The sequence below is a fragment of the Astatotilapia calliptera genome, chromosome 6 (assembly GCF_900246225.1).
Source record: "Astatotilapia calliptera chromosome 6, fAstCal1.2, whole genome shotgun sequence".
Taxonomy (NCBI): Eukaryota; Metazoa; Chordata; class Actinopteri; order Cichliformes; family Cichlidae; genus Astatotilapia; species Astatotilapia calliptera.
In genome coordinates, this window is record NC_039307.1 from 25455124 (window position 1) to 25480153 (window position 25030).

General features: G+C 42.2%; 2 protein-coding genes across 2 annotated transcripts; one reads left to right on the forward strand and one right to left on the reverse strand.

Annotated features, from left to right (window-relative positions):
* Nucleotides 1–1962: 1962 nt before the first annotated feature.
* usp38 (ubiquitin specific peptidase 38) lies at nucleotides 1963–12525 on the reverse strand. Its single transcript, XM_026171329.1, is given in 10 exon segments — nucleotides 1963–2732; nucleotides 3342–4674; nucleotides 4872–5123; nucleotides 6502–6692; nucleotides 6884–7042; nucleotides 7445–7546; nucleotides 7676–7805; nucleotides 8173–8308; nucleotides 10574–11264; nucleotides 12463–12525. Coding segments are annotated over 9 exon segments (3162 nt in total). The 5' UTR covers nucleotides 11256–11264; nucleotides 12463–12525; the 3' UTR covers nucleotides 1963–2555.
* Nucleotides 12526–14680: 2155 nt separating this feature from the next.
* On the forward strand, nucleotides 14681–24808 carry smarca5 (SNF2 related chromatin remodeling ATPase 5). The gene is made up of 24 exons (XM_026171333.1): nucleotides 14681–14974; nucleotides 15949–16077; nucleotides 16164–16330; nucleotides 16431–16531; nucleotides 18463–18563; nucleotides 18687–18866; nucleotides 19367–19522; nucleotides 19624–19755; nucleotides 19875–19943; nucleotides 20033–20142; nucleotides 20262–20488; nucleotides 20643–20764; nucleotides 20874–21026; nucleotides 21139–21271; nucleotides 21420–21568; nucleotides 21659–21781; nucleotides 21882–21989; nucleotides 23002–23115; nucleotides 23205–23327; nucleotides 23439–23571; nucleotides 23663–23781; nucleotides 24132–24344; nucleotides 24469–24579; nucleotides 24688–24808. Exons 1-24 carry the CDS (start codon nucleotides 14903–14905, stop codon nucleotides 24751–24753), a joined length of 3111 nt encoding a protein of 1036 aa, XP_026027118.1. The 5' UTR covers nucleotides 14681–14902; the 3' UTR covers nucleotides 24754–24808.
* Nucleotides 24809–25030: the final 222 nt, after the last annotated feature.

The window sequence follows — 25030 nt, forward strand, 5'->3', positions numbered from 1 at the left end:
GGTTTGCTTGCTTAAAAAGGAGTCTTGAGATTTTTTATTTTCCAAATGTCCTTTGAAGGCTCACATGCCACTGTGTATTTACCACATCAATTAAAAATGTGTAAAAAGTAAACATTTGCTAATGATTTTGTGTTTCTGCATAAAAAAAAGACAACTATAATTTGCCTGTGGGAACAGTATGTGATGGCATGTGACTCTCCAGTTCCCTTTTCCAATACTGGTTTGAGTAGACTCCATTTGACAAAGCGATTTTGAATATATATATATATATATATATATATATACATATATATACACATATATACACACACATATATACATATATACACACACATATATACATATATATATACATATATATATACACATATATATATACATATATATATACATTGGAGTCTTCTCTCACCCCCGTTCTCTGCGACCTGCTGGAGCGGGGGGGCTAGGAGGAGGAGTTGGCCGTCCGACTGCGGTCTGGAGTGTGGGGCCTCCCTGCTGCTGCGGAGTCGGGGCGGTCTGCCTCCCCCCACCGCAGGGAAAAGGGTAACACCACCTGGGTCTGGGTGCAATTCCCCCCTCCAGGGGCAAGGGTACCTAGACCCGGTTTGTAGAGGACGCTTGGGGAGTGTGATCGTGTGTACAGCGTCTCTTTATGTCTGTCTCCACGTTGGTTGAGTGTGGAGTAAGTGCATATGAGAGCATGAGGGTGGGAATGGATGTTTGTATATGTGTGTGCCTGTATGTCTGTGTCTATATGTCAGGTTGGGTGTCAGGCGCCACCTCTCTGGGGACATCTCAGGCCCTCCAAGGTTTGGAGGCCTATCTCCCCCTACCACCACTCCCCCTTTCAGTGGCGGACTCCCTCAGACATCGGTGCGTTGGTGGTTCTTTGTGTCCGGGGATGGGCGTCCAGGTACACACCGGCTCACTCCTTGGCGGCCGCTTATCGGGGCCTGGAGCCTGGTGCTCGCTCGGGCCACTTCGGAGGTGGGGTGCCCCCGGCCTCTCGGCCTGGGGCTTGGTCACTCAGGCACGGCTGACTGCCGGCGGAGCTCACAGGCGCGTCACTGCAACTCCCCCTGGCTTCTGCTCCGCGGCTGCTGAGTGAGCCCTCATCTGGGACTCTCCTCAGCTCTTTCTGGGACAGTGGCGCGGCTGCCCCTCTGTTGGTCTTCCTTGGTCTCTTGTGTTCTGGGGGCCTCTGGATGTCTGGAGTTTTGATCTCCTCCATACCTGCTTCATGCCCTGGAGGACAGGGCTGTGGCCCCCCCACACCCTCTAGCAGATCATTACATGAAGGAACCTTTAAAAAAAAAAAAAAACAAGCGCGTCCATGCTCACAGGTGTACACACGGGTGATCACACCCACAAACTACACCCTTTTTGGCTCCTACCTCAAAGCACACTGTGTTCTGTTGATCTTATGTGCTGCACAATGTTTAATATTTAGTATTTACTGTCATATTCCCATATATCATTGTGATGCTGTTTATTCTATTACTCTTGTTCTCTTCTGCTTGTTTTCTTTTTTCTTTCTCAGCAGGTGATCCAGGTGATTGATATATGCATTTTTTTATTTCTTTTTTTTCCCCTGCTCATTCTGTTGGTTTTTGCCCTTCTCCCCCGTCCCTCTTCTCAGCTGTTTCTCATTCCCTCTTTCTTTCTCCCCTTCTTTCCCCCAGTCAAGTCTGTCCCGTATTCAGTAAGTGAAAATAAAATAAACAATAAAAGGTGAATCAAATGGACCATTACGGCAAGGCTGGGATGGTCAATTTGGTAAAGTAAATCCGTTGGGCATCTTTCTTTGCCTTTAGACAACAATTCTGATGGCAAAAGAGCCAAACGGGACAGGCCAAAAAGAAAAAAAACCCAAAAAACAAACAAACATATACATATACATATATATACACACACACACACACACACACGTGTGTATCTATATAGATACACACAAGTCAATACTGTAATCAATTTGAAGTTCTTTTATTTGAAGTCATATGTACATTTATTGCATGTCTTGTATGAAACAGAGTACAGATCCCAGGCACAATATCCTCAATGATAAAATACCACAGCTCACAATAAGCTGCAAGTAAAAACTTAAAGTATGATAAATAAAAATTAAACAAATCTGTATTTCCAACAGATGAATGCCTTCTGTCTGTTTATTAGAAGATTAATCTGAAGTCGTTTGTATAATATTGAATCATATCCTGCCAAAATTCTTTCATTTGAGACAGAAATATATTTGCACCAGTGAGTAATAGCCACCCCGAGTTTTGACATTTGTAGGATTAACAGGAGATTACAATGTTGTCAAATCACAAAAATAAATAAAGAAAAATCATAGATGAGGACTAACCAAAACTTTTAGATTTAAAGAAAATCAAATGAAGAATCAGAGCCAGTTTTGATGTGTGTTGCTAGATCATTTCAGTGCTCCTCCTTTGCTATACATAGTGAGAAGATTCAGCGTCCTGTGGGATGAGCCCAGAACTCCCTTAGCACCAGTTCATCTGGATTTCCTGCAGCATTTTTATGCCTCTCTCTCTCTTTCAGAAGACCAGTCTACTAATAGTATTGAAGCCTCCGCCTCCTCCTCCTCCTCCTCCTCCTCCTCCAGATGGGCCGCAGCTCCCCGGTGGGTTATTGTCATCTGAACCGTTGGGCCTGAATGAGCAGGAGGATGATGGGGCCTGAAGAGCCTGGGTCCGAGCGCTGAGCTCCTGCTCCTAACGACAGCAAGCAGGGGAGAGAAGTGTTATTTCCAAGCGAGATTATATTTAAGCTTAAACAGCACTCAACTTTGCTGTGACAAAGAAGCAACGCTAGTTTGCGTGTGCTTGAAAGTCCATCAGAGCTTTCGCTGCATGTAATTATAGCACCCCCTAGAGGAGATTTACTGCAGTTGTAATGAAAAAAAAAAGTGTGGTGGAATGTCAACTCGATGGAGCACAGTTCAATGACTCGTGAAATTACTCTTCACATCTTGTAACAGGACAGTTCAGATGTGCAGTCCAAATAAAAAACTCCTACACACTACATCTCCAAGTTATCCGTAAAAGCACGGCCTGCTTTCCCTTCACCTCTTTCCACCTCAGTGACTCTGACTTTTATAACCTCGATTCTTAGAAGTGTTAGTGTTAATGAGGCTTTAAGTCATGTTTGTGTAAAACAGGCAAAATAAGCACAATTTCTATCCAAATACCCTCAGAGTTCTTAAACCACAGATTTAATACGAGCTAATCGCTTCACACTTGAATTTATAGGCAGTGACAGTTTTAAAGGGTAACTGAACACCAGTATATGGAAGTGCATTTCATGTGTTCAACCCAACGTACCTGTAAATAGAGCTTGTTGTCTTTGATAATAGCATCCAGTAGTTCTTTCTGCAGAGGAGGCTCGGCACTCAGTCTCATTCCATTTGCCATTAGTCCCCCATTTAAGCTTTGCCCTGGTAGCTCCTGTTTCCTGTACATGAGCACATAAGCGGTGTCCTTGGGGAAGCGATTAGTAATGTTTTGCACTGATTGGAAAGATGTGAATGTTACTCTGCTATCATTGAAGAGCAGCCAATCTTTTGCCTCCTGGCTACTATTAGGCAGCATTTCGCTTTGTTCACGTGGAAGCGAGGGAGCTGAGCAGGTGTAGAGGTTGGACTCGGCCTGGGCGTTCCCTAAATCCTCTTTGATGCTGTACTGGTTGTCTGGATGCTGTGCCCCATCTGTTCCATTAATATTACGACCATAAGAGTAATAGTGGCCACTCTCTGACGATATACCAGAATGTATTACGACCGAGCTGAGGACATAGGGGACCGACTGAATCGCCCTGCTCATCTCCTCTGCTCCATCTATCCTTGCCTTCTCCTCTTCCTCATCGTGTTGCGATGATTTGAGTTTCTTGGCCAGATTCTCGCTGCTCTCAGGAGAATCCACTTGCAAAGGAGACGAGGTAGAAGAAGAACACTGTGTAGGTAGGGAAGGGTCATGTACAGGAAGTCTGATCAGCGGTGGGATGGTGACATTATCAAGAATCTTCCTACGGACATGGCATTTGGCGTCATATGAAAATCGCAGCAGAGTGAGAATCAAGTATTCAGGGGCAGACACCACTTTAATGGTCTTCTCTGCCCGCTGGAGGGAGCTACACTTCTCGCAGAAATAGGCGTTGTCTCCGTCGAGGATTTCCGGAGCCAGAAAATAATTCACCAGGTCAGGCACGGAGAGAGGAGGCTCATTTGTTACTGGCACAAAATGGGCATTGCTAGCTGGAGCTTTGGCCGAGCTTGGCTCAGGAGCTTCGCTGCCACCATTGACAGATCCCTGACAGAGAGCTTTGGGCTCTTCTGATTGCCTCTGTGTTTGAGGGCCATCCTGTAAAGTGGTACCTGGACAAAAGGCCAAAGAGAGGTCTGTAAAAGGTTCTTCTTTCTCAGAGATGCAGTTGCACAGCATACAGCAAATGCTCGTGATTAGCTTCCCTCCAAACATCTTTTCTATCAAAGTCCTTGTGTCATCTCCAGGTTTGGCCTCTGCTAGAGGCAAAATGGTCTGTTCATTGTCTTCCTGAGCAGACGTTGTTGCAGGGTCTTTGGAGCTCGTGTCAGCTGGGGAGGCAGCTTTTGGTTCAGCTGAATCCAGTGCCTGAAGGGTTTTCTCCTCCTCGTGTAACCTTGGGATCAGAAAACACTCAGCTTTTTATTGAAAAAAAATCAAACAAATTAGTGCAACGGCTATGTCTTTGTTTAAACACAGTTTACAAACAGTATTCATACGCAGTTAGCACTAACAATGCTTTATATTCATTAACATTTATTCCATTCCGCTTTCAGTAATGCAAATGATTCACAAGCTATTAATTTAAAATACCTGTCTAAAAGAAATCTGAGGTACTCTGAACAGTCCTGCTGAGAACCCACGTTGAACCAGGGGGGGCGGGACGCTTCCAAGAAGTTTCTGGGAGCATAGGCCGCCCTCTGTAGGACAGATAAATGAAGAAACAGTTATACCTGCTGTAGTTCAACAATGCTTGTAATTGCTACTTAACAGGAAAACCTGACGAGAAACAAAAGAGCTTTTTTCATTAGTATTTAGAGCAATGATAAAACATGCCTCCTGAAACTGAAGAAAGAGAAAGAAAGTTTCATATTTCATTTCACAACAAGAACACCTGCTTTTACAGATTTTATGTCTAAGACTACGTTCACACTGCATTTAAGTATTCCGATTTTTGATCAATCCGAATTTTTGTCTGTCGTTCACACTACAGAATAAAATGCGACAGCAACGACTCTAGGTGAACGCTCAAGCGGCCGCATGTGAAAAAAGATGTCACACACGCGCTCTGTTAGACACAGAGCAACAGTTTAGAATGAGGCCTTAAAAGAAGACTTTTTCGTTTACCAATTTTTCTTAAGTTATTTGTTATTAATAATATGTAGATACCTATATATCCTATTGCTGTTTAGGAGGAGCGGGCTTCAAAGTATTGCAGTTTCTGTAGAATCTGCAGATTATGAGTACAAATAAAATTTCAGTTTTCAACGTTGTCCTCCAGCAGTCACGAGGAAGCTCGCATTTTATCGCGCTTTCGGTGCTGAAATTGGCGTTGTCTTGTTCAGAAAAGACGGATTAAGCGACTTGACCGTTCACACGAGCATCCTTTCTGAAACATCGATATTATCATTTCAGCAACATACGAACCCAGATCGGATTGAAAATATCGGATGGCCGTTTTCAACAGATTTTATGTCTAAGACTACGTTCACACTGCAGGTCTTAATGCTCAATTCCGATTTTTTGATCAAATCCGAATTTTTTGTCTGCTCGTTCACACTACAAATAAAATGCGACAGCAAACGAGCTCTAGTGTGAACGCTCAAAGCGGCCCGCATGTGCAAAAGAAGATGTCACACAACGCGCTCTGTTTAGACACAGAGCAAACAATATTGTTTGACTGATGGCCCTTAATATAAAGACTTCGGACTTTACGTTTACCAATTTTTGCTTTAAGTTATTTTGTTATTTACATAATAATGTAGATAACCTAATAATTATCCTTATTGCTGTTTTAGAGAGGAGCGGTGCTTCAAAGGATAGTTGCAGATTTCTGTCAGAATCTGCAGATTATGCAGTACAAATAAAATGTTCACGTTTCTCCAACGTTGTCTTCCCAGCAGTTTCACCGGGTGGCCAGGAAGCGTTCGCGATGTCTTATCGGGCGCTTCTCCGGTGCTGATAATTGGCGTCTGTCTTGTGTCAGTGACGTAAAAGACGGATTTAATGCGACTTGACCGTTCACACAGCAGTCGCTTTCTGAAACATCGGATATGTATCGGATTCAGGACCACATACGAAAGTGACCCAGATCGGATTTGAAAATATCGGATTTGTGCCGTTCACACTGTCATACCATGATCGGATATGGGTCGCATAGGGTCAAAAACATCGGATTTGATGCGCTTTTGCCTGCAGTGTGAACGTAGCCTAAAAGACTCACTCTGTGGCCATAAAAAGGGTCTGGATGATGCTGTTCATGTAGCAGGTGTTCCCCAAGTTGACTAAGCCTGTTTTGCCCGTCTCAGACTTAGCTTGCCTCAGCAGACCAGAGGCAAACGAGTTGGACTGAGACGTCCAGGCACTTTGATTCAACACCAGTTTGATCTTCTCTTCTGCAGATTTTGGTAGATCCTGAAAAGAAAAGAGACGTTTTTAACACAGTAAAAATGCAAAGTAAAAGTAACAGAAAGTCTAACTGAAGCTCCTCATTGCATATCATGTTTCATTTATAATGATCCAAATAAATAAAACATGGACCTGATGTGTTTTGTTATCGTTGAAATATCCAACTACAGAAAGAAGTGTTCTCCCCACTTGGTTACCTTGATGGCCTCCAGTATGTTGTCATAAAGGTCAGGGAAGCCAGAGTACTGGTACATCATGCAGTGTATGAGCTCAGTGAACTGCAGCAGGAACGCTTTGCTAGTGGGAAGCCCATCTGTCCTTAAGGACTGAACTAGATCTACTACATGTGGAACAACCTAAGAGAGAGAAGGGAATAAAGAGAAGAGAAAAATGTTGACTACACCGTAGCGCTGAAAACAGCAGAAGGTACAGCTAACATTAATCATAAATATCTGTGGTGCGGTGAGCCACGGGGTGGTTGCACATCAGAAACCCCACAGAGGTCTCATTTGCAGAGTATTTTTGAGCCTATTCATGTTTTTAGAATCTAATGAAATTGGCCAATTCAAGGGCTATTGCTCTGCATTTAAGTGCTTCACACATCATTAGTGAGAGTGTGGTGCCAAGCCCAGAGTTCTGGGAAAAGACGTCTATGCAGCTTTGAAGTAATTTAAGCCAGAAGAGACGAAAATGAGAAAACCAATAAAGTGGCCATACGAGAGGGAAATGGGCTGTGAGGACACAAGAGACCCCCTTACCAAATGGAAGGCCTCGGGAGAGTGCTGGAAACTCAGCAGCATGTGAGAGAGCACGGCCAGCGCCCCCTGACGCACAATGGGGTACCACAGACGACTGAATACCTATGGGTGGAGTTTAAAAAAATAAAATAAAATCATCTGTTGCGAACATGTTTATTTATAGAGGTGCTTCAGTAAAATGCACACAATTTCCATCTATTAGAAACTCATTGAAGAGTTCTCATTACAAACCAGTTCAATTTTAAGCAGAGTGACATCTATGAGGATAGTGAACTTCTGAACAGCAGCCAGGCCTTTCAGCAGAGCGATGACCCAGGTATCTACATGTTGGGCAAGAGGCCAAGATAACCAGTCAATCATCCTAGATGGACAGAAAAAGGATATGTTAACAGCAAATGACTGGAACAAACCCACCCACTCTTATTAAATAGATCCACAGATTTTCAGTTAAGATAATGTTCAAGCCATTTATACATGCATCCTAAAAACTGTACTTCTCCAGTTGTACAGTACTCTGTTTATAGTAACCATTGTTCATATGTAAATATGTAAGAAAAATTGTGTATGTTTCTGTTCTGTGTCCTGTGTACTGTTTGTTTGTATGTGTCTTTCTGGCTGCTGTTACAACCAAATTTCCCCTTGTGGGACAATTAAAGGATTATTCTATTCTTGTATTTAAATACTGTGGCACTTCTTTTGAACTCAAATAGCCCAGTGTGCAATTTCACCTGCAGAGTGCTTTAGTCATGTTTGCGTCTCTGACGTTCTGGTCTGTGGTGAGGCTCTTGATAAGCACTGTGATCATCTGGACAGGGATATGCTGGACCAGGCTGGCCAGTGCAATGGCTGGGTCAAAGGAAGGGTCTGCGATAATCAAATACATAATGTTAGTTTTTCTTTGTGTTCCAGCGGACACGTGTTGGGATACAAATTACACTTACAGTCTGTAAGAGAAAATAGAAAAAGAAACAAACACTAAGGTTGAACAATATGAAAGTAGAGGTTTATCATCATGAAAACACGATCACAATCATCTATGGTGCTTTATGCATCCTCTATGAAGAGGGGGGATGCTCTGCGGATATTAGGAAAGCATTCCAGGGGCACTGTTTGCCTGAACAATATCAATAAAATGGAGGCCGAGGGACCTTTCAATCCAAAGCGGATCTGCTCACAGAGCTCAAACACATACTGTCCATATAATATTTGAAACAATTTCCTGCTTCAAACCCAGAACATCAATAACATTTACCATCAGCTACTGCAACTTTGACTTCAGCTGAAACTCTCTCAACTATTAGAAGAGTGAAACTGCCCAAGAAAAAAAAGACTGTCTGTGTGTGTGTGTGTGTGTGTGTGTGTGTGTGTGTGTGTGTGTGTGTGTGTGTGTGTGTGTGTGTGTGTGTGTGTGTGTGTGTGTGTGTATACACATACACTCAGTCTTTTTTTTCTTTATACTTTTTGGGCAGTTTCACTCTTCTAAAAGTCTCATATATCTCAAATACACAAAGGAATAGTGGGAAGTGGGGAACTGGAAAAACTTAAAAACCATCATCACATAAGCAAGTTAAAACAAAAATTTCTGTGACTTAAAAAAAAAATCAATATACTTTTCATGCATTTTGTAAATCACTCTTATTTATTAGGGTTGGAGATGGTTTTGATCTTCCATACTTCAAAAAAATAAATAAATGAATCAGTTGATATGAGTGCATAAATTAGGACTAACCATGATTTTACAATGTAAGATGTAAATTATTAAATAAACTAAAACAAATACTTTGTGTGGCTAGGTCATTGTACCCACCAACTCCAGAAATGATTAAGAGCTGTAGCTTCAGCAGAGTGGGTGTGCGTCTTCAAGGAGGCGCACACACGTTTTCTTAAAAACAAGAATAAATCACGCTAAACAGACTGTGAGAATAAATGACAGTAAGTATTAGCTGTCTCTCCACTGAGCTTCTCTTCAGTTGGATGGGCTCATACTCCACCCATCTGAAGTGCACTCCTAATTCTGCTCTGGAGCCTAGATGAGGTAACAGTGTAGCAGCAAATGAACCAGCACTCAACCAGCTGCAGATTCTGGTTGGAGTTCCCCTCCAGCTCTCAATAAAAAATCCAGAGCAGATCAAAGAGTATCATTACTAGCTGAAGTCCAAGACAAGACAGTTATACTGCCCTTCACATACCTTGCAACTCAAAAGTCCCTCCCTAATTAGCGTGTTCCAGAAAGAGCGAGAAAGAACAACAACTTAAAACAAAAAACAAACAAACAAACAAACAAACCAGGATTTGTTTGGCTTCTTAGCAATGTAAAGCTATTCAGGAATCAATAGCAATAGAGCAAAAGTCTTGCTCTTTTCTACCTTAAAACACCACTGCACAATCATGTTAGAGCCTGGTCTGTGCTTAGCTTACTTAGTAAGTCACAAATACATAACAGTGGCAGTACAAATGAAAAGTTTTATGATTTTCCTGCTATTTACATTTAGTGCCACCATGTTTGTTAACTGCAGGTTACTACTCTGACTTCGCAAGTGGCAAAAGCAAATCAAAGGGGGAGTTTGAGATTCAAATTTTGACTGGGAACTCAGAAATTCAGGCTTATTCAGGAGCACATCATTAGTCTATCAAACTGGGGGATGGGTATCACAACAGTAGCCTGATGAACCTCTCAGGAGATGGTAGAAGACAGGAAGGGCTGGTACTAGCGTGTTTGCTGTGACTGAACTTTCAGAATAAGAGTACGGGCATTACCCAACAGCATCATTAATTGGTGGATGGCAGTATGCCAGGGAAGCCCACTCAAATGTGTGTCGAAAATATAAACAGCTGAATTCAAAGTCATTTAAGAGCATTTGAGCTGTGGGCAATCTCTGGGGAAGAGATGTAAATATCAAATAATATTTCTGTTTGAAATGCCCATCCTTAACGCTACTATTAACAAAATCCAAATTTGCTCTTTATGTTGAGTATTTCTTTTTTTTTTTCTCCTTTCTTTTTTTTTTTAAATGGCATCTATAACAACAAATGTCTCAAAACTGAACCCATTTAAAAAAATGTAATCACGTATGAAATGACTTTCTTGTTCCTTTAAGGCACAATTTATATGGAATCAAAGAGTCTTACCTGTAGAGGCGATAATAGCAAAGACCTCCTGGAGTGAGGGCAGCAGCGTGGCTGGGTCAGCCTTCCAGATGTTCTGTAGCAGCGCGCTAACTTTCGTCACCTGACCAACATACTCTCTCAGTTCCTGCTCTTGGCTAGAAAAGCAGTGGAAGGAACTGATGGTCCTCACCAGCTGCTGGCAGAACAGAATACCCGACTTATCTCTTGGGATGCACTGCACAAAGTCTGACAGCAAAGTGCTCAGGCGGGCACAGAAAGCGGGATCAGGTCGTTCACACACCATCCTTAAAACCTCCACCTGGATCACACTAAAAATCTCCAGCACCGATGGGCAGCTGATGAGCAACCGCAGGCAGCAGTGAATGTATTCTACTATGGCGGGGTCTTTGCGGTCCAGCTGGCCGTAGCCCTGCTGGAGCAGACTGAGGACGAAGTCTTTGCTGAAGAAACGCTCAAACTCTGGGCGGTGGTAGCGTGCATAGGCTTCAAGAACCTGGGAGCCAATTTGCTTCTGGAAGGCATCTTCACCGAGCAAGATGAGGCGGGTGGTGAGTGTGAATAGTGCCTGACACTGATCCTCTGTCACTTCTCTCTCAGCTGCTTCCACTACCTTCTTCACAATGGCCTTCTTCACTGGAACAGAGTGATTGGAGCTCACCAGGCCCTCCAAAATCTTGTCCATGATGTCGATCTGTAGAGGAAAATTGAAAAAGTAATTAGGTGAACCATTTTAAAAAAAAAAAAAAAAAAAAAAAAAGAGTCAGAAAACATCTGCAGTCACACTAAATGGTGCACTGAACATTTGTTCTGTCACAGTTTTTGTTTGTGATCACACACGTCACAGAAAACATTTTGACTTATGACTATAAAGCAAAGGTGTAAACAGTAAAATTATTAGATTAGAAATCACAATATCAGCAACACCGCTCATGTTGAGCAGTTTGGGAGACAAAATTAGAAATGCAAGGTTACAATTGGCCCGGCACAGACTCCAATGGGGCCCCCTGGATGGCTCTGGGAAGTGGGATTGAAGGCGTGCATTTTGGACATTTAACTGTATTTTTAAAGGTTTTACAACTTTACACCAAAAATAATTAAGTAATACTGTAGTTAACAATTAAATGACAGAACGGTTGCTTTTTCGCGATCTACATGACATCCCGTGACTTTTTCCGTAATTTTACAAATTTCTTAAAATTTACGCCCAAAGAGCGGCGCTGACAGATTTCTTTCATTTACTACCGTAGCATTTCTTTATCGTGTAGTAAAAACGAAAGACACTTATTTTAAGATATCGATGTAGATATCGATATAGCTGTTAAGATACCTCTCGGATTAAAAGGTGTAGTTGAACTTATTTACCTTAACGGGAAGGGGGGCATTTAAGGTGGTTTCAGTGGATCTGTCACTAAATATAACGCACGACTTTGCTATACATTTTTTTTTCAAGTTCAGCGTAATAAAACAAATTTAATGTATTGTCCATCTGCCTTGAAGACTGCACATTACATTACTATGTGCTATTTCACACGTGTTTTGCCTATGATCTATGACTCCTGCCGCTCTGTGTTGCTGCTGCTGTGGGGGATACACACAGATAGCCGACTAGCTTGCTAAAGCTAGTTGTAAAGTTAGCAGATATTTCTATATGTCTAGAAACTAAAGTACGGCTAGAATGAGCGTTAAAACTAAACCTGAGAAACAGTGCTGACCTCTCCATAGCGGCAGTTTTACTAACAAACTGCCCCCAACAAAAATACAATTAAAAGAATTTTTAAAAAAATTAGAAGAAGAAGAAAGAAACAGCCGAAGAGGCCTGCCGTTAGCCTACAAACTGACTTAGCATAAATGCCATCATGTAACTCAAATAATCCAACATGTGTGCTTACCCAAATAAAGCATGTCAACAGCGTCCGACCAGAGTAGCTTCTGCCGTCGGTCAGAGCTAAATGTCTTCAGAGAGATAAAACAGTTTTATGTGTATTTATTTTGGTCCATTTCCTCGCTCGGAAACAGCTGATTAACCGTACAGCGACGTCATTCCTATGGACAGAGACGGTGGTAGGACCCTTGGGGTGAAGCTATTTTTCTCTTAACTTTGCCTGTTCCGCTTTTGTTACATTTGTGTAACGGTCAGTCGTGTGGGTTTCCACGGATGGCGCTGCTGGCCGTTTGACACGCTTCCAGTTAAACGAAGCTGCGTTTCCGCGAGCATTTTCGAGAACCTTTATCCTTTTATTGTACACTTCGTGTGTTGCGTTCAACCACTACTCGTTCATCTGCCCTTTTTGGGATAACGCTACGATTAAAAAAAAATCATGAAAAGATGGAAACCTCCCAGCTTCCACCTAACATCCAGATTGATCTGCATCTTGGAATTGTGATTATCAAAGACTTTATTTTCAAATTTTTGCATCCATCTGCACTTTCACACTGAATTAAGGAGATGTTGTTTGTTATACGAATGGAAGAGTTAGGCATGTGTAATTTAACAAGAGATAGGGGCATTTTCTTCTCGGCCCAGTAGGATATGTAATCTTGTTTGTACATCTTTGTTTTTTTGGGGTTTTTTTTTTTTTAGCGTTTTTTAATACTACTACTACTACTACTACTACTAATAATAATAGATTAAATGCCTTTCCGGTAAGGGTATTAACAGTTTGTTCTCCACCTCAGCTTCAATGTGTCCAGTTTACAGACAGTCCCTGAGCCTTAATGATTCTGTCCAGCAGACTCCTGAGTACACTGTGCTTCCCATAGCAGAGTAACATAGAATTTCCATCATTTGGTGCACACATTGACTCCATTAGTAAATAGAGCCTGCTCATCCCCAGCCTCTGTGTTGGTCTTTCATTTCAGCCTGTTGTCCATGTTGACACCCAGGTACAGTGCATGTATGTCTGTGTAGCCATCTTCTTCCAAGGGACACCTCCCTGGTCTTTTTCACATACAGAAGCAAATGATTGCTCCCAGACCACTCCACAAAGGCATCCACTATAGTGCTCACTAGTCTTCCTACTGCCCATTACTAATACATCTACTCACTGCAGAACTGTCAGGGGATTTCTAAAGGTTCCATGACCTAGAATTGTACTGAAAGTCTGAGGTGTACAAAGTGAACAGGTGTGGAGACAGCACAGTCTCCTGTGGAGCTCCTGTACTGCACATCAACAAATCAGACTGAGCACTGCCCAGTCTTACATACCGCAGCCTCTCTGTCTCTCTGTCAAGCAGTCGGTAATCAATGAGATGGTTGATGTGTTTGCTGACATTTCCTGTAACTTTTCCCTCAGCAGCAGCAGCTGAGTTGTATGAAATGCACTTGATAAATCAAAGAAGCTTATCCTCACAGTGCAGCTCTTACTCTATAAATGGGGAGTAAGCTCTCTACAGCACATAGATGACTGCATCATCCACTCCCAGAAAACGTGTTACTTTAGGAAACACAAGTGGGACTGAAATATTACTTTACTATAATATTTCACCCTATCAATCACAAATATTGACTTGGCTATGTCTTTTCTCTAATCAGTGAAACCCATCAAACTTCCTAGAGGGGTGATGCTAGTGTCATTGGCTTCAGAAATGAGTTATAATATTAAAGCATGTAACTTTGGAAGTGCAAGGAACATATCAATGTATCCATATATATGTCAGGTCTGGTTAAAATTTTTTTGAAAATGCATTATTTATTTTTGTTTTTAATAGTTTTTGTGTTAGTCTTTTTAATTATTCATTGCATGGAGGGCATATGTCAGATGCTAGATTCAGAACAATAAGTAAAGGTATTTCAATAAAAAAGAAAACTTTTAAAAGAAGGTGAGTCCCGGTCTTGCTGACATCCAGAGATTCAATAAGCAGCAAAACCATCAAGTTATAATAAAAGTGTTTTACTAAACCAGCAAATACTAAAACTAATCATATTAACCTATACATTGTTGCAGTTTAAAAATCGTTTTAGTTAAGTTTAATTTTTTAAAGGCTTTAGTTTAGATTTAGTTAACTATAGTAACCTTGGAGATGACTGGAAGCTGTCATATGAGCCATAACAAAAACAAATACTTTCGACAGTCTGCGAAGGCAGCATAATAAAATCTCGCGATAGCGCGCTCAGACCCGGTAACTATGTGAACGCGGGTGCGCGAGAAAAATCTTGCTAGCGCGAACGTGCTGCCTGCGACCAACCGGTGTGTCTTTCATTAAAAACAACAGGATTGTCCTTATTTACCTAGAGGAAGTTCCGAAAATTCTCAACGGCTCTTAAACGGGATCACACAAGTCACCTAATAACAAACGATATACCTGAACGGAAAAGGAAAATCGACAAAAATGTCCGAAAGCGCAAACTGCGTGGAACAGCGGGAAGAGCAGGCTGAAGTTGAAGACGCCGGAGGAGCGGAGGTAAGATGTTTCAAAATGGGAATTATATCCTTTCGACGCTGACTTCGTTTCTCACAAAGCCGACACACGAATGTATAACTCTGAAAAGGTCCATCTCTTGTTCAGGCATTTTTCGAAATCAACTGTGTGAAACTTTCAGTTTGTCAGTTAGCTAGCAGCGGCGCTACCATTAGCTCCCGAAGACAACAGCCAGATCCACCAGCGCAGCAGCGAGGCCAGCCGTTTTCATGAGCGCCCACTCTACTAGCTTAGCCCCGCTAGCTGCCTGTCTCGTATCGCTCCAGAAGTCCTTACTTGTTCTATGCTTGCTCTCAGACCTGGTTCACTCAGTGGGACGCTTATAACAGTGAGTCGGCTTTTAGAAAACCCCGTGAAAACAAATTGGGGGGGCAGAAGCAGTCCTCTCAGCTGTACCGTCTGCCCCTTTGTTTTCGGAGCAGACCGCGTAGCAATGGCTGTTGTGACCGGGGAAGGATGCTGCTTCGCTGGCTGCGTACAACTCGGCCAAAAAATGATTTGAAACTTCTATCAATATAAAAATCCCACATAAAGAAAGCTGAAATTCCAAAACACCGTCCTTGCTTTGTATTGGAAGCATTTTCTCCACAAAAAGTCTTATCATTATCACCTCATCTTCTTTTAATAGAGATTTAAATTCACAAAATTACTGGTACTTCTCAGCACGTCTGATAGCAGAGGGGTAAAAGAGACTGATTTATTCTGTGACGCAAATGTGCTATCAAAAGTACCTTCCCGTGACAGTATATGATTAGAAGAAGAACTGACGGTATTTCAGTCAATACATGCCCTGTTTTCTGCAAATGTGAATACCGATGCACCTTGAAATTTTGGTTTGCCCTTTGGCTTGTTTTTGAGCCAGTGAGCTCATCTCTTCCTATCAGTTGTTGTTGTTGTTGTAAACATAAGGACGACATCCACTAAGACTGGTTTGTTTTCACCATACACTCCCTTAGGAGAAGTCTGACTCTTCAGATGCTGGAAAAGAGTCCTCTTCAGATGCAGGTGCTGATGGACAAGATGCCTCCTCCTCCTCATCTTCCTCCAAAACTAAAGACTCTACTCCAGGTTATGAGGAGAAAGTGGTAAGTCCTCTCTTCCATCATTACATGGCTCACCACTGTACTCCTGGGTCGGAAGATGAATGGGACTTTCTTTCTGTGTAATGCAGCAAACAGACCGGACCAACAGATTTGAGTATCTGCTGAAGCAAACAGAGCTGTTTGCTCATTTCATCCAACCAGCTGCACAGAAGACCCCCACCTCACCGCTCAAGATGAAACCGGGACGTCCTCGTATCAAGAAGGACGAGAAACAGAATTTGCTTTCAGCTGGAGAGTGAGTATCTATCCCTACAGAACAGTTTCTTTTCCTCCATTTAGAAAGTTTTCTCCCATTGTGATTTATAACGCTGTGTCTTTTATTATTTTTTTAAAAGCAACCGCCACCGTCGCACGGAACAAGAAGAGGATGAAGAGCTTCTTAATGAGAGCACAAAGACCACAAATGTGTGCACTCGCTTTGACGAGTCTCCCTCCTGTAAGTAAAGACCTGTTTTTATGGGGACTCAAAGCATGAGCAAATAACAAATATGTTATATACAGTGGGGCAAAAAAGTATTTAGTCAGCCACCGATTGTGCAAGTTCCCCCACTTAAAATGATGACAGAGGTCAGTAATTTGCACCAGAGGTACACTTCAACTGTGAGAGACAGAATGTGAAAAAAAAATCCATGAATCCACATGGTAGGATTTGTAAAGAATTTATTCGTAAATCAGGGTGGAAAATAAGTATTTGGTCACCTCAAACAAGGAAAATCTCTGGCTCTCACAGACCTGTAACGTCTTCTGTAAGAAGCTTTTCTGTCCCCCACTCGTTACCTGTATGAATGGCACCTGTTTGAACTCATCATCTGTATAAAAGACACCTGTCCACAGCCTCAAACAGTCAGACTCCAAACTCCGCCATGGCCAAGACCAAAGAGCTTTCGAAGGACACCAGGAAAAGTATTGTAGACCTGCACCAGACTGGGAAGAGTGAATCTACAATAGGCAAGCAGCTTGGTGTGAAAAAATCAACTGTGGGAGCAATCAGCAGAAAATGGAAGACATACAAGACCACTGATAATCTTCCTCGATCTGGGGCTCCACGCAAGGTCTCATCCCGTGGGGTCAAAATGATCATGAGAACGGTGAGCAAAGATCTCAGAACCACACGGGGGGACCTGGTGAATGACCTGCAGAGAGCTGGGACCAAAGTAACAAAGGTCACCATCAGTAACACACTACAACGGCAGGGAATCAAATCCCGCAGTGCCAGACGTGTTCCGCTGCTGAAGCCAGTGCATGTCCAGGCCCGTCTGAAGTTTGCCAGAGAGCACATGGATGATACAGCAGAGGATTGGGAGAATGTCATGTGGTCAGATGAAACCAAAGTAGAACTTTTTGGTATAAACTCAACTCGTCGTGTTTGGAGGAAGAAGAATACTGAGTTGCATCCCAAGAACACCATACCTACTGTGAAGCATGGGGGTGGAAACATCATGCTATGGGGCTGTTTTTCTGCCAAGGGGACAGGACGACTGATCCGTGTTAAGGACAGAATGAATGGGGCCATGTATCGTGAGATTTTGAGCCAAAACCTCCTTCCATCAGTGAGAACTTTGAAGATGAAACGAGGCTGGGTCTTCCAACATGACAATGATCCAAAACACACCGCCCGGGCAACAAAGGAGTGGCTCCGTAAGAAGCATTTGAAAGTCCTGGAGTGGCCTAGCCAGTCTCCAGACCTCAACCCCATAGAAAATCTGTGGCGGGAGTTGAAAGTCCGTGTTGCTCGGCGACAGCCCCAAAACATCACTGCTCTCGAGAAGATCTGCATGGAGGAATGGGCCAAAATACCAGCTACTGTGTGTGCAAACCTGGTAAAGACCTATAGTAAATGTTTGACCTCTGTTATTGCCAACAAAGGTTATGTTACAAAGTATTGAGTTGTATTTTTGTTATTGACCAAATACTTATTTTCCACCCTGATTTACGAATAAATTCTTTACAAATCCTACCATGTGGATTCATGGATTTTTTTTTTCACATTCTGTCTCTCACAGTTGAAGTGTACCTCTGGTGCAAATTACTGACCTGTGTCATCATTTTAGGTGGGGGAACTTGCACAATCGGTGGCTGACTAAATACTTTTTTGCCCCACTGTATGTGGCTGATCCTGATACAGCCAATAAAGGAAGCACTGAAGCACATTGTCTTTGTACTTAGCAGAATTCAGCCAGCTCATCTGTGTCACTTCACTCAGTTAGGAGCCTTCCTAAGCAAATTTCACTTGACTTGCACTTGTTGATCTATTACTGCCCCAATAAGAGGCAGCAGAAGCACTCCCCCTAGTGGTGGGAGTTTTTATTAGGCAAAACAAAATTAAAACAATTCTTACAGAATTTTGTTTTCTTGTCTGTAATGTAGATGTGAAAACAGGGAAGATGAGGGACTATCAGGTCCGTGGTCTGAACTGGCTCATTTCTTTGTACGAGAATGGAATCAATGGTATCCTCGCCGATGAAATGGTCAGCACTTTTTCACGTTTCTACTTATTCATGGAGTTAAATTACAGATATTTTTATCGTGTCATAATGTTTTGTTGTTTTTTTTTGTTTTTCTTCATTCATGTTTTCTTTTCTTATTGTCAGGGATTGGGTAAGACTCTCCAAACTATTGCACTGCTGGGTTATATGAAGCACTACAGAAACATCCCTGGTCCTCACATGGTGCTGGTTCCCAAGTCCACCCTCTACAACTGGATGAATGAGTTCAAGAGATGGGTGCCTTCCCTTCGTGCTGTCTGCCTGATCGGAGACAGAGATGAGCGGGTAAGCTGTGTCAAAAATGTATCAATGGTGTGAAAATCAAAGCATTTTTCAGATGCTTTGGTTGTCCTTCACCAGTTCTATTTGGTGGACTCCATATTGTTTTGTTTTTTTTTGTTTTTGTTTTTTGACTCCCACAGGCATTTAAAAAAGTTTTAAAATGTGTTAAATACTGCAATCTAAACAATAAGGCCTTAATTGTTGTTTAATGTCTTAATTCAGTCTTTAAAAAGTCCTTATGCCATACGTTGTGGGAGGTAGGCTCTTAGTAGTTGGTTTTTATGACTGCAATTTAGATTGCTAAAATAACAGGTAATAACATCTATTTTTGAATAATAATTTATTGTTTGTTGTTTGTGACACAGGAAACGATTGTGTAACCGACAACACTCATGTATTGTTCTGGTTTAAAATTATTATTTTTTTATGTATTGTAGACACATATTTATGAGATTAATCTGTAGAACTCTGGTGGTAAAAACAGTTTTCTGCTTCAATGACAGACTGCCCTGATCCGAGATGTGCTGCTGCCTGGAGAGTGGGATGTGTGCGTGACATCCTACGAGATGCTCATCATTGAAAAGGCGGTGTTCAAAAAATTCAACTGGAGATACCTGGTCATTGATGAGGCTCACAGGATCAAGAACGAGAAGTCAAAGGTCAGACAGCTGCTGAAACAAAATAGTTATACATGTCAGCCACCTAACCTTTAGTACTGTGAGATGGTCAGATCGCTAAGGTTTTCTTTGCTTCTCCATAGTTATCAGAAATTGTGCGTGAATTTAAGACCACCAATCGTTTGCTGTTGACTGGAACACCCCTGCAAAACAACCTCCATGAGCTGTGGGCTCTCCTGAACTTCCTGCTGCCTGATGTCTTCAACTCATCAGAAGTAGGATTTCTATAGAAAACCACAAAATCAGTAGTTTATAGAAGAAGTCTTGAAAACGCTTTAGAGAAGAGGTGTTTCTGTATTAAGGTGCCAATTTAATTTCTCTTCTTTTTTCTCAGGACTTTGATTCCTGGTTTGACACAAATAACTGCCTGGGTGATCAAAAGTTGGTTGAACGTCTTCACACTGTATGTATTTAATGCGACTATCCAGCACGCTGCTGTACGTTGTAAGGTGTGTTATATTTCAGTTGGGTTAATGCGCTCCCTGCGTGTAGGTGCTGCGTCCTTTCTTGCTTCGTCGTATCAAAGCAGACGTGGAGAAAACTCTGCTCCCCAAGAAGGAGATCAAGATTTATGTTGGCCTGAGTAAGATGCAGCGGGAGTGGTAAGCATCCCCAGTTAAAATGGACTTGCTATAAAACAAGACCTGAGCTGTTTTTGTGTTTTTCCCCTGCTGTATTTGTGGATGCTGAACTTAAGTTGTTGTGTGCTACTACCCGTCAGGTACACAAAGATTCTGATGAAGGACATCGACATTCTGAACTCGGCGGGTAAAATGGACAAGATGCGTCTGCTGAACGTTCTCATGCAGCTGAGGAAATGCTGCAACCATCCTTACCTGTTTGATGGGGCTGAGCCCGGCCCACCGTACACAACAGACATCCACCTGGCGGTGAACAGCGGCAAGATGGTGGTGCTAGACAAGCTGCTGCCCAAGCTAAAAGAGCAGGGTGTGTGGATTCTTTTTGTTCAGTATTTTAGTTATCTCTTTATTACTGGCGGGAGGGCTCATGCTCCCGTTTGCATATACATTTTTAAATGCTGGTAGAATTGCAAAATTGTTTTAATTACGTCTCTTAACGTCTCCACATCCCTGTTTTGTAGGTTCACGTGTGCTCATCTTCAGTCAGATGACCAGGATGCTGGACATCTTGGAGGACTACTGCATGTGGAGGAACTACGGTTACTGTCGCCTGGATGGGCAAACTCCACACGAGGAGAGACAGGTGAGATGTGGATTTGTCATCTTCCATAACCAAAAGCAATTCCTGAGTGTTTGGTATTGAGAGTGTGACTATAAAAGCACTTAATTTTCACGTGTTTGTGTATTTACAGATCTCCATCAATGTTTTCAATGAGCCCAACAGCTCAAAGTTCATCTTTATGTTGAGCACCAGGGCTGGAGGTCTGGGTATTAACCTGGCAACAGCAGATGTAGTCATCCTCTACGACTCAGACTGGAACCCTCAAGTCGATCTTCAGGCCATGGTTAGTAGTCTAATATGATGATCTACCTGAGCATGAGTGTAACCAATGAACTTGATTGTTTCGGTCAGATTACCTGACTTTTTTGTTTGCTTGTTTTTTTTCATCTGCTTAGGACCGAGCTCACAGGATTGGTCAGCAGAAGCAGGTCCGAGTTTTCCGTTTCATCACTGAAAACACAGTGGAGGAGAGGATTGTGGAGAGGGCCGAGATGAAACTGCGCCTGGACTCGATCGTCATCCAGCAAGGTAACTCATCTCACTTAAAGTCAGCCTGTTTAAACTTGTTTTAGTGTCCTGCATGCTGCTAAGAAATAAAATATGAAGTTCACATAGTGGTACTTGTTGGAAATTGCGAAATAAACTAAACTTTATTTTATTTATTTTTTGAAAATAGGGAGACTTGTGGATCCGAGTGCAAACAAACTGGGTAAGGATGAGATGCTCTCCATCATCCGCCACGGTGCCACACATGTGTTTGCTTCCAAAGAGAGCGAGATCACAGATGATGACATCGATGCCATCCTGGAGAGAGGTGAAAGGAAGGTGAGTCTGGTTGCATTAGCTGAAAAGCATCAATCGAAAGTTATTGTGTGAATTTAAAAAATCAAACACTTTGAAATGATTGTGTACCAGACTATGGAGATGAAGGAGAGAATGTCATCGCTGGGCGAGAGCTCTTTGAGAAACTTCACCATGGACACGGAGAACACCAGCGTGTACACCTTCGAAGGAGAGGACTACAGAGAGAAGAAGAAGGTAAATAGGTTGGCCAGCATCGGTATTTATAATCTGGGACTGCCTTTCTTTTGGGAAAAGACTTAAATCCTTAGCTTGTGATTTTCATTTTTCCGTTCAGGTCATTACAAACTGGATCGAGCCGCCCAAGAGAGAAAGGAAAGCCAATTACGCGGTGGATGCCTACTTCAGAGAAGCTCTGCGAGTCAGTGAGCCCAAAGCACCAAAGGTAGGAAACCATCACTGTACAAACATCATACAGACAGAATCTATTAAAGCATCAGGATGTTTAATGTTTATTTATTGGGGGTTTGACTAAGTTCTTTGATGACTAAACAAGGAAAAACTCAAATTAGTCCAGTGAACTAGTGTAAAACTAAGAAACATTCAGTTATTAAGTTAAATTTGTTAACCGTTTAATATACAATGTCAAAAGCCTTGTAAAGAAAACCATGTGATACCATTAATCACATTCTTCAATAATGAATCATGTCGCTTAACTGTGTGCCACCTTACATTGTGCATTATGGACATTGCATTGTATTCTCCAAACAGGCAACTAAGAAAAACACGTATAATAAACTGATGTTAAATATGATATGAAAACATGTTATTACAAAACATTGTTTTATCTGTGATCTCAGTCTTTCACCTTTTTAAAGAACTAACACGAAAAACTAACAATTATACTATTACTAAAACAATCAGGCCTAGATTAATGGCGTTTCTCAGCAGTGATGCGCCAACTGGTGGCAGGTGGCGGCATAACATTTAGGAAACAACCATTTACTGCAGCGGTCCCCAACCTTTGCGCCAGGGACCGGTTTATGCCCGACAATATTTTCATGGACCGGCCTTTAAGGTGTCGCGGATAAATACAACAAAATAAAACTAGTACCTGTACCGAAAAAAGAAAATTTATTCATAACACACGTGAAAAGACCAAGGAAAACAGAGTAAACGATAATAACAAAATAACGCTGAAAACCGATAAAACCCTGAAAACTATACATTTCACACCTGAGCCTCAACTCTCGCGGCCCGGTACCAAACGACTCACGGACCGGTCCGAGGCCCGGGGGTTGGGGACCGCTGATTTACTGCATTGAGTATCAATTGTAAATCAGTTAGACTGAATGAATACGTTTGGTACAGACTAGTGACAATAGCGATGATTAGGTGACTAGTTGTGCATGTCCCTATTACTTATTTTGGATTGCCTTTTTTTTTTTTTTTGCCAGGCTCCTCGTCCGCCTAAGCAGCCAAATGTGCAGGACTTCCAGTTCTTCCCTCCACGTCTTTTTGAGCTTCTAGAAAAGGAAATTCTCTTCTACAGAAAGACCATTGGATATAAGGTTCAAAGAGATCAAACACATTCCTATTTGTCCAAATTTTGTTGTCTTTTGAGAAGACTCTAACTGGATCTGTGGCTTTGTCTCTTAAGGTTCCTCGCAATCCAGACATACCAAACTCTGCTCAGGTCCAGAAGGAGGAGCAGGCTAAGATCGATGAGGCCGAGGCCCTCACAGAGGAGGAACTGGAAGAGAAGGAAACCCTTCTGCAACAGGTGGATTATTTTTCTTGTTGACTTGCAGCCAGTGGCTGATATACAGGAAATGAAATGTTTGCATATTTCTCTAAATTGTGCATTAACGGATCAACTGTACGCTTGTCGCAGGGATTTACTATTTGGAACAAACGTGACTTCAACCAGTTCATCAAAGCAAACGAGAAGTGGGGGAGAGATGATATTGAGAACATTGCCAGAGAGGTTGAGGGGAAAACTCCGGAGGAAGTCATGGAATATTCTGGTAATGGATTTTTTTTTTCTTCTGTCGAAAGCAAACCCAGATATTTAAATTGATTTATTGTGTGACTTCATGTTCGTGTCCTTTCCTGCAGCTGTATTCTGGGAGCGCTGCAATGAGTTGCAGGATATTGAAAAGATCATGGCTCAGATAGAAAGAGGAGAGGCCAGGATTCAGAGGAGGATCAGCATCAAGAAAGCACTGGACTCAAAGGTAGCAGTCAGTCAACTTTGAAATAATAATAATAATAATAATAATGATAATAATGATGGATTGCATTTATATAGCGCTTTTCTAGACACTCAAAGCGCTTTACCATTCCACTATTCATTCACTGTCACATTCACACACACTGTGGTGGAGGCAGCTACAGTTGTAGCCACAGCTGCCCTGGGGCAGACTGACAGAAGCCAGGCTGCCATATCGCGCCATCGGCCCCGTATCATATAGTATGTTTTCTAAAAAACCCCAAAAAAGATTCTTTTTGTAGTGCAAGTTGCTGAGTAGATTTCTCATTCAGCATTGTGTTTATCCTTCAATGTGTTTCTCAAATCCTCCTTTAGATTGGCCGCTACAAGGCTCCTTTCCATCAGCTCCGTATCTCCTACGGGACTAACAAAGGCAAGAACTACACAGAGGAGGAAGACCGCTTCCTCATCTGTATGCTTCACAAGCTTGGCTTTGATAAGGAGAGCGTGTACGACGAGCTCCGCCAGTGCATCCGCAACTCACCACAGTTCCGCTTCGACTGGTTCCTCAAATCTAGGACTGCAATGGTGAGTTTGGATTACTTCACTCTTATTTCTCAGTTTTTTTTCTTCTGTTATTTAAACATTTTTAAAAAATTGTTTTAATAATTAAAAATGCAATTTTTATTTTCTCCCCCCATTTATCGTGTAGGAGCTCCAGAGGCGATGCAACACCCTGATCACCCTGATAGAGAGAGAGAACATGGAGCTGGAGGAGAGGGAGAAGGCGGAAAAGAAGAAACGGGGCCCAAAGACCGGCTCGGTAAGCTACAAATTCATCCCATAATAAACATTTCAAACTATTTTAAGCTGTCTATTAAGGACAACATCCTTTTATTATTATTTTTTTAATCCATTTTTTCCCTCCCAGGCGCAGAAACGAAAGTCAGAGGGAACTCCAGACGGTCGAGGACGAAGGAAAAAGCTCAAGTTGTGAAGCTGCTGGAAAAACCCGCATTAACAGAATTAAAGACGGCAGCCAGCTATCATTAGTCCTAGTGTCTGTGTTTGTTTGCAGGCTGTGATAATGTACTGTGTAAAATCCCTGACGGACTGATATGGTTGTTTTAGGTTCTAGGAAGTGTTTCTTTACAAGCCTGCCTTGTTGTCACTTACCTAAACACTGCAGCTGTGCTGGGTTAGATTTTGTTTGCTAGTCCTTATTTTTTACTAGTACTTAATTGAAATATGTGTATTTATGCCTGTTGGTTGTA